Below are 9,821 nucleotides of genomic sequence, written 5' to 3'. Positions count from 1 at the left end.
ATCATTTGCATTCATTTCATACATTCATTTACATTCATTTGCCTCTAACTTTTTTCAACAACAACATTCCGCAAAATAATGTATAGAACTTTTGTAGGTTTTGTTATTAACTACAAGTTTTGCTCGTAACTCAAATCTGTATCTCTTATGCATCGTGAACTAGAGCGGGCAGAACTTGTGACTGTTTTTCAGTGAATGTAAAATACATTCAATGAAAAACAGTAGTGGCTTCTGTTTGCTCTACTTCGTCATGCATTAGAGATACGGATTTGACTTGTTAACAAAAGTTATAGCTTATAACAAAACCTACAAAAGTTCTTTACATCATTTTGCGGAATGCTGTTAAAGAAAAAAGTTAGAGGCAAATGAATGTAAATGAATGCACGAAATGAATGCAAATGATTTTCCATGCCTGGTATGCTCTTAATACAAAGGTGACACACATGGAAGAAGTGTTAGTTTGTTTACTAAAATGAACTATACCCATTTTGTTATGGCAAGTTTTGCTATAAGAAATGCTCCTCGTGTGTATTACCGAAATGCATATCAGAGGTTGATTAATTGCGTAGGAAATCAGTTTGGCATTTGTGACCAGCATACACCTTCCAGTCGTATGAAACAGGTCAAAAACTGTCTAAATCCGCCCATAATTTGTTTTGTTTCGAATTTCTGTATGGCAAAATAGTGAACTTTTCCTGAACATTAACGGCAAAGAACTCACCAACACAGCTCCTACCCACCTGTCATAAAATCATCTCGGACGCTGATGCCCTGTTTACTACTTGTGAGCTTTTTTACTAGCAGCTGGCTCATTAGCGCTAGTGAAATAGTGTAAGTTAAAGAGTCTGAATTTAACGGCGCCGGTGGTGTAGTGGTAAGCGTGATTACCTCTCACCCCAGCAGGCCTGGGTTCAATCCCAGTCGGCGCCGCCGGGATGTTCTGAGGCATAACATCTCTGATCACGCCTTCCTTCGGATGGGAAGTAAAGCCGTTGGTCCCCGGGTCATGAGTTGATGGGTCGATAGGTAGGGTCCAGGTGTGGGAGCTGCCTTCCTGGCACGTCGGTAGCATTGGTGCTCAGCACGGAAAACAAGATCGACAAAAAAACAAACCAAAGGAAAAAAAAAAAAAAAGAGTCTGAATTTATAAAGAGACGACATCTCAGCAATTTGACAGGTCTTCTGCTCGATTGAAATGACTTTTCCTATGACTTTGACAGACAATCGTTTGTTCCTATTTTGACATGTCACCTCTTTATAAATTTAGGCTCTTTAGTATAAGTGTAAACACCGAGGTAAACACCCCATTAGTCTGGAATGTGTTGGAGTAAGATTGCACCCAATGAGGTACAGAGAGAGGTGAAGCAGATCGTGAAATATGGTTGTATTAGTAAACCAAAAAATCAACGTAAACGCAAGTAGTGACGTCACTAATTGCTTGTATCGTACAGGGGTTTTACTCACACAACTTAACCGATTGCTTCACCTCGGTAATCCAGCTCATTGGATTGCACCGACCGGCTGTTGTTGCGACGGCTGCACGTAATTGACCACTTTGTCAAGCAGTTTTGGCGTGATTTTCTACCAGCGATTTCACAAAACTGGACCAACCAATTTCTATGTTTTTATGAAATGCACAAATGTTGGCTACTTATCTCGTGGTTCTAGAAGAAATAGTCTCGAAATAATGTTTTATTTCAAAGTTCGAGTGGTAGTAAACGTCATTTTAACTGCTCGAATGAAGTGGTTAATTTATTTCCAATAGTGCTCGATCACTACATACATGTCCTTGGCCATCTCGAACCGTGCATCCGCGTTGTTCCAGTTTGCTACCAGGTGCCATCGTTGATCTCGGCAGCCGATCCCCAGAAGCTTTACGCTTTCCTAAATTAAATTGCCAACTAGGAGAATTTACGTATAAGCTGAAAGTTCAAGGGATCCTTTGAATACATTCAGTGAAGTAGTGTTTAAGTGAGAAATTTCAGTGAAATTACCGTATACATTTTTGTTGCCGAAAACAGGTCGCAGCCGACAAATTTACCCTATCTCATTCCAACATTTTGAAGAACCGAATCGCACAAACGGCATCAATAACGTGAGCCTGTTCCAGCTTTCCCCAGCGGCTGTAGATTTCGAATGCCATCAGATGCGTTTCGATATTGTCTTTGCTTGTTGAGCGGTCAGAGGAACTTTATCGTCTTATAGAGGGCCAGTTTGTGTGATTTACAGTTCGAAAACTGTAAAAAAATAATACCAAAAAGGGAAACCGTGATTTAGGCCTTCTTCCATTTGGAAAATTTTCACATAAATTTGACACTTAGGCTCTGAACCATTTGGTGGATTATTTTAACTTTTGGTTAAAATTTGACAGATGGAAAGTTATCGATTAACCCTGCTATCCGAGCATGGTTATTTCTGACAGACAAGAAGTTAAATTTTGACGACCATGGCTCGAAAACCGGTCGATCGACAGCACGGGGATTTTCGAACATAGAAAATAACTTTCGAAATGTCACTTTTAACCACGAGTTAAATTTAACTCGACAAATGGTTCACAGCCTTAGAAAATAAATTATGATGATCGAAAATCCCTGTATTGTTGATCATCCGATTGTTTCATGCAAGGTTTCATCACAGAGAACAGACATCCAAGTCAAATTCCTAAAGTGTGTAAGAAATATAACTGCTATTTTGAATAGACATTTGAAACTAGCAATATCGTTGTGGCGCTAGTGTCGCTGCCCATCGACGTCGAGGACCAGCAGCCGTCATCTTAACATAAATGTCAAAATTGTTGTGAGCAATACATTAACCGAGCAAAGTAAAATCGATCGAAACATGGGCCGCAAGTGCGAGCTTTATTGGTGCGCAAATAAACAAGGTTTTATCAAGCGAAAATCTTTACACAATTTTCTTAAGGATGCTGAATTGCCCGTCAGTGAACTCAAAAAAGTCAGTTTTGCACCTGACTACTATGCTCAGTTAAAATTGGAACGAAAAACGATTGTAGATCTGCAAGAAACTGTAGAAGACCTTAGTTTTTTATTCGAAAATAATGGTTCCGCAGAACCTCGATTAATTTCCGTTGTTTTGTCTTGTTTGTTTTGAACTGATTGGACAGTTCATTTAGATACACGGTCAGTTTACGCATTTTTTTGCTCACTTCAGTTTACGCATTAATTGCAAAAAGTGATAACTCGAGTCGCAACATTCCGTATGGCGGTGCTAGCATAGAAGTAACTCTAAGACCACTGGGTCCCGAAGAAAATCATTACTCAGTACCAGAACAACGGTCCCAAGCAGTCCCAAGCTATTTCACTCACCCCTGCATGTTCTGCATGAATCCACACACCCCTGATGTTATCTGTCAAACTTTCATAGCGAATCAAAACAAACATAGTGTAGTAATAGAATTTTAACTAGAATAGGGTACGTTAATCGTTTGCTTGGGACCAATAGGCTACTAACGTGGTGAGCCAATTTAAAATCGTTAGTTTCGTATTGATTGTTGGTGCTAGTGTTTCTAACGTATTTTAATTTGAATGCTTTACACATAATTTTTCGAAAAATTTGTTTAAGCTTGGATGTCTGTTCTTTGTGGTTTCATGTCGGTTTGTCGGTGTTATTTTGATCGGCAGCCCTTCAGAAACGCAATCATCGAAAAGTCTCCACAAAACTATCAGAAATCGTCCATCCCTTTCCGAAGGGGTTCAACAACGATGCAAACTGTCATAAATGAGTCATCAAATGAGTGTCCATCATCATCATCAGACGCAAAAACGTTTCGTTCAAAAGTCGCGTTCGGTTGTGGTTGGTTAGTTGCTAGAGAAAATCCACTTAAATTAAGCGTAAATCCGCGGCCGAAAGTGACCGAAAGCAGTGCCCGCTCCTGGCGGAAGATTGCGAGACGTGAAATGCACTGCGAGTAGCTGAAATAAATAGTCGGAAATTGTCTACCAGAAGCGTTTTGCATTCAGTCGTCTCAGTGAGGGGTCAAGGTAAACCGCGAACCGCAACCACCCTTCAGTCTTCTGCGTGTGCACTGCTTGCGGGGAATAATTGGAGGTTAGAATTTTGTAATTATTGTTTACATGGGATGTCATTTTAGATTTTTTTTTTTTTTTTTTTTTTAATTTCTAGATACAAGGAACAATGAATCACAACAACCGGAAGTTCACGTCGTTCAGCGATCTGAGTGTGACGAATATGAGCCGGACGCTCAGCAGTCCGGTGGCAGAGTCGACACACCTAGAAGGATCGGGAAACAACCGGAGTGGTTTGTTTGCGAGCCCAGTCAAAGTGGTGGGCGCAAGTGTGAAGCGGAAACCCACCTCGCCGTTGCTCAACAGCCGAACCAGTTTCAAAAGTAGCGGCAATCTTTCGTCGGTGGGATTCGGCCGGATAGATTCACAGTGAGTTTTAGTGACATTGGAATGGCTAGGGGAAGTGGAGAACTAATGTTGAGGGTTTCTGTTTCAGGGTTTACACGGATGCGCAAAGCCGAGGACTAGTTAACCGGCTGGTGAAGTACCATGATAGGACACAGTCGCCACTGAACCGGAGTCAGTCGATGACCAGCATCTACAGCAAGCCGGGTCAGTTTCCGGTGGTGCATTTGAAGAAAACGGAGATTAAGTACTCGCCCCGGCGAAACAATTCTATTACGTCGGTTCGGATCGCTCCCCCGGAAAAGTCCGTTTTTCAGGCAAACACCCGGTCGAACATCTTGAGGGCAGGATCGTTGCTGATTCCGGCGGAACCACATTTAAAACAGTCCCGGGGTCCGGCGCCGGAGGATGAAATTGATGCCGAAAATAGGGTCATAGCACCGACGACGGAATTGGAAGCGGCACCGACGAGAAGCGTCCTGGATGCATTGAAGGAGATTTCCCGGAAGAGGATAAACAATGAGGAGTTGGATGCGGACAGGATCAAGAAGCAGTGTAAGGAACTTTCGGAGGTGGATTCCGGGGGTGGTGGCGGAACGAAACGAGCACGGGAACTCACGTCTTCGACTTCGCCACCTTTGAGAGGATCCGGTGAACAGCAACTGCAGAAGAAGCGATTGTGCTGCAAAAATAATGACATTTTGAGTTCGTTGAGTTCCAGTCTGGTGATGAGCACGCCGAAGCGAGTGGAACATATTCAACCGAAACCGGGCAGGTTGAATGTGGATCAGACTTTTTCCACGCCCATGGCAACTGCGGTTGGATTGAATGCCACGGTGGCGACGGAGGGAAGAGTTGAAAGTCGAGAGCCGGTGAAGGTGAGCAGGTTGGAATCGGCACCGTTGCCGCAGATAGTGAGGAGTGTCCCGGAAATTATGCCGTCTATAAGGCCGAAGCCAACGCAACCGAAGATTACGTTGTTTAACAAGAAGTACGATGAAACGGTGGTCAGGCCGGTGGTTAGTGACAGCGAAGAGCAGGAAGACGAAGAGGAACTGGGAGGACGGATTAGCTTCATCAAGCCGAAGGATAAGTCACCCATTTTGAACTGCAGTAAAGTCACTTTAAAGCAGGTTGAGAAGTCGAAGCTGTCGATGATTCTGAGTTGCTTGAGCGAGGACTTTGATGATGAAGAAGAGGAAGCACCGAAGATGGCCCTGAAGGCTCCGATTGTGGTAAAGGATTCGGTCGATGCGGTACCGCCGAAGATTGAAGAGAAAAAAGTGGAAGTGGTGGTTTCCAAACCAAGTGGAATCGCTGCCTTGATCAGTGAACCCATCAAAGATCCCGGATTAGGAAAGATTGTGCCTCCTAAACCGGCGGAAGCGGTTAAAACGAGTGAGCCGTCAAATATAACCGGAGGATTCAGTTTCGGAACACCTACCAAGTCGGACAATAATGCTACTTTCTCCTTCCAAACACCAACGAAATCTACGACTCCGGTGGAATCGAAACCGGCCGCAAAACAGGCCAGTGGTTTTTCTTTTGGAAGCACTCCAGCAACAGTCTCGAAAGCGGATGCGCCTCCAGCGTACAGCTTCCCCTCGACAACCACTGCAACTTCAGCTCCTACACTGACTACTTCCGGTTTCGCTTTCACATCATCCGCACCATCGTCGATAATCGCAACGCCGAAGACCACCCTGACAACTCCCAATCTGATCAGCTTCTCACCAGTTCCAATATCCAAATCGGAAGCACCAAAGAGTGGCTTCTCGCTTCTACCAGCGATTTCCACTAATGCTTCTTCGGGAAGTCCTCAAAATTCTTTCAGCATCAGTCAGTCTACCATCCCTACCTTCGGCAGTGGATCCGGATTCAGTGCTTTCAAGCCTCTTTCGCCGACTGGTTCATCCGCGGCAGTTTCAACCAGTGCTTCCAATCATCCATCGTTTGGAAGTGTTGCGGCATCTACTACCGGCGTGACTGCTACCACTTCCGGTGGAGGTTTCGCATTCGGGGCTTCGAACTTAAGGCCCACCATCACCGCGGCAGCAGTGGCAACAACGACACCATCATCAACCACAAGTGCATTCACGTTTGGAGGAGCAACTTCCGGTGCTCCCGCTCTCACAGCATCCGTATCAACTCCCGCCTTCGGTGCACCTGCCGTAGCAAAGTTCGGCTTTGGATCGACCACAACTGCCGCCACCTCAGCTCCTTCGTTTGGCTCAACCATTACGACTTCGGCGGCCCCTTCCTTCGGCGGTGGATTCCCAGCATCAGCCCCGCCAACAACGGCACCACCGCCGTTCGGCAGCGTCTCGAGCAGCTCTACCACTTCCGTCACTTCGCCACCTTCCTCGGGCATATTTGGCGGTGGGGTGGCTAGCAAACCTGCCTTCGGCCAACCGGCGGCAACCAATTCCAGTTTCTCCTTTGGTGCTGCCGCTTCGCAACAGCCCACCAGCACAACTAGTGCCGGTGCATTTTCCTTTGGGGCGGTAGCACCGACGGCTACCACGGCAGCTCCGACGACGACTAGCAACATCTTTGGAAGTGGTGGAAGCAGCAATACGGCAGCCAGCTTCGGTGCAGCTCCTTCCTTCACCAACCATCAGGTCCAGGCGTTTGGCAACGCTAATTCTGGCAATCCACCCGCTTTCGGGGCTTCCAATAGTGGTACGGCTCCGGTAGCACCGACAGCAAGTGGTTTCGGAGCAACGCCGGTATTTGGTGCCGCTTCCAGTTCGCCAGCAGTTCCGGCTAATGCGAGGTGAGTTGATTGATTTTAACGCCCGAATGTATGCAACTGTATATGCGTGACTCTTTTGTTGCCGCAGATGGCCTTAAATATTCATATTAACGCTTCCCATCCTTTCAGCTCCGTCTTTGGCGCATCCTCAACGGTCACATCCCCGTTTGGCGGGATCACTTCGGCATCGGCACCAACTGGCAACATATTCGGTGCCCCCAGCTCTAACAATAATCAATCCAACGTCACCTCAGGCTCATCGCCGTTTTCGTTTGGAGCATCTCCAGCGGCTCCAACAAACTCAGCAGCAACATCTTTGGCACCGACGGCAAATAAATCGTTCTCCTTTGGAGGAATCGGAAGCACCAGCAACAACATTACGTCAACTTCCGCCGCAAACCCTGTCAACAGTTTCGCCTTTTCGGCAGGATCGAACTCATCCGCACCGGCTCCAGCGGCACCGGCGGCATCCGCTTTCAGCTTTTCGAACACAAACAACAATAACAACAACAATAATAGCTGCATGGCGCCTCCACCGGCTTTCGGGAGTACCGGAAACTCTTCTTTCTCCTTTAACGCCAGTAACACCAGTAGCAGCAATACAGCTACCGTCAAACCGTTCTCCTTTGGAACACCCGCTCAACCGACGACGGCCGCGCCAGCCGCTTCTGGCGGAGGACTTTTCGGAGCCGGTGCAACATCACCTCCGCCGGCGTTCAACTTTTCTGCTGGTTCGAATGCCATCGCAGTTGGCAACACTGGTAGCGGTGGACCTGCCGCATTCTCGTTCGCCGGTGCAAATCCGGCAGCTGCAGCCGGAGGCCCTTTCGGAATGTCCAACGGAGCCGGGGCGCCGATGTTCAGCATAGGAACCGGAGGTGGCGCCAATGTACCACCCGGTCGAAGACCCATCCGGACGGCCACACGGCGCCTCAAGTGAAAATGGGCCTCCACGGTGAGTGACGGCTTAGATATGTATTGATACTTGTTTCGGCTTATTTGTATTTGTGTATAATAGGTACGGTATTCTGAATCCAGTTGTTTATTATTATTTTTTTTGAAATTATTGCATAATGCAAGAAATTCTGTCTGTTTTTCTTGACGTGAAAAATCTGTTAGTCTAAACTTATGGAACATATTCTGCTAAAACAAGGTGACGATTGTGTGTTCGTCGGTCATGTAATAAACTATGCAACTAGGTGATATATTTAATTGAAACTTGTTTTGCAGCGAAAGTAGACGGAAAGAATGCCCCTTAGAACGGACCAACCTGCTGATTAGTGTTTTGTACATGGAAGGGCTGAATAGTTAATGCCTTCCCTAATAAAAGAAAATATGAAAATACCATAACCGACTGATAAGCCCAAATGATAGAACTATTCTACTCTGAATACGCCGTTAAGCAAAATAACGATACAAATTGTAGTAGGGTTGTTCGGACTGGGTATAGCGTCTTTGTAACGTGGTATACTAATTATCAATTTATCAAAATGTAATGCAAAAATGATCTACAGTTTTGAAAGCATTTCGTTTTCCTGGACCAGTCCGTAGGTGAGCCGAACTAACTGATACCCATCGTAGATGGCCCAAACGGTGAAGAGGCCAGGAACTATGCCCGACAGGATGTAGTTGTTGGCATGGACCCCGGAGGCTATGGCAGCAGCCCTCAGCGAAGCGGGCAGATGCAACCAGTTGTACATTTGGATGGCGTTTCTAATGCAAGTAGCTCGTAGTGCTTGTTTCCCGACCCGGCTCGTCAGTGCCTTAGCCCAGAGATTAAGCATCAAGCCAGATCCAAGTGTTGCACCGGTAAAACGAACAGCTGGTCCAGTGATTGGACTATCGGCAATACTCTGGTAAGCTTGTTTCCCAACGTCGATGGTCTCGGATGCAACTTTGGAAGTGGTCCCGACAGCTGAGCCAATCTTGGATTCCGTCCACTGGACCATTTTTTCCGTAACAGGGCTTTCGTTAACGTTCCGGTACACTTGCTTTCCTGCGTCGATGGTTGCGGTGCTGGCTTTGGAAGTCAGCTGGAAAACATGACTAACTGCTGCATTTTCCTTTAATTTGTTGGTCGCCTCGAGGGCGATGCCCGCAGTGGCATCTCCAGTTTTGTGGAACACACGGCTTAGTCCGTTGGCTAGATTAATCATCTGCTCCATATAGCTGGGTTGTTGAGAGGGCTCCGCATCGTTGTTGCTATCCGGTGGCATCTTCAGCTGCACATAAGTTTTTTTTTAAGTTTTGAAACAGGTAAACTACTAGGTATAATGAGTCACGCCAAGACTCCAAAGTCATCTGAAATTAAATCAGGGTTATTCCGGTTATAGTCCTCTCCAGCCGGTTTCGTATTGGTGCGATTTGCGTGTGTTAGTGAGATGAATTTTTTTGTTAGCTGTGAGAAATTTTTTGTTTGTTGTTAGAACTGTCATTCTCAAGTAAAATAAACAACAAAACGAAAACAAACCCTACGCTTGCACGGTAACAGTCAAGTACCCTTTTGTGAGTAAAGGTTAACCTAGTTTTGATAAAGGTGGTTTTACTCATTAATGAGTATATTATTTTAACAACAATGAGTTTCTGCTAACAGTAGCTAACAGTTACTACTTAATTGGCATAATGAATTACTCATTAATAAGTGGTGCCGCTTTTATTGACAATGGGTTCACTTTTAC

General features: G+C 45.7%; 1 protein-coding gene across 1 annotated transcript; it reads left to right on the top strand.

Annotated features, from left to right (window-relative positions):
• Positions 1-3,764: 3,764 nt before the first annotated feature.
• Positions 3,765-8,377, top strand: LOC135710081 (nuclear envelope pore membrane protein POM 121). The gene is made up of 4 exons (XM_065232551.1): positions 3,765-4,065; positions 4,141-4,412; positions 4,480-7,164; positions 7,273-8,377. Exons 2-4 carry the CDS (start codon positions 4,153-4,155, stop codon positions 8,081-8,083), a joined length of 3,756 nt encoding a protein of 1,251 aa, XP_065088623.1. The 5' UTR covers positions 3,765-4,065; positions 4,141-4,152; the 3' UTR covers positions 8,084-8,377.
• Positions 8,378-9,821: the final 1,444 nt, after the last annotated feature.

This window comes from Ochlerotatus camptorhynchus, unplaced genomic scaffold (genome assembly GCF_037179485.1).
Source record: "Ochlerotatus camptorhynchus isolate MF236.1 unplaced genomic scaffold, CSIRO-AGI_Acam_v1.1 ptg000370l, whole genome shotgun sequence".
NCBI lineage: Eukaryota > Metazoa > Arthropoda > Insecta > Diptera > Culicidae > Ochlerotatus > Ochlerotatus camptorhynchus.
The sequence above is the reverse complement of the archived record's forward strand: the minus strand, read 5'-3'. Positions and strand labels throughout refer to the sequence as shown.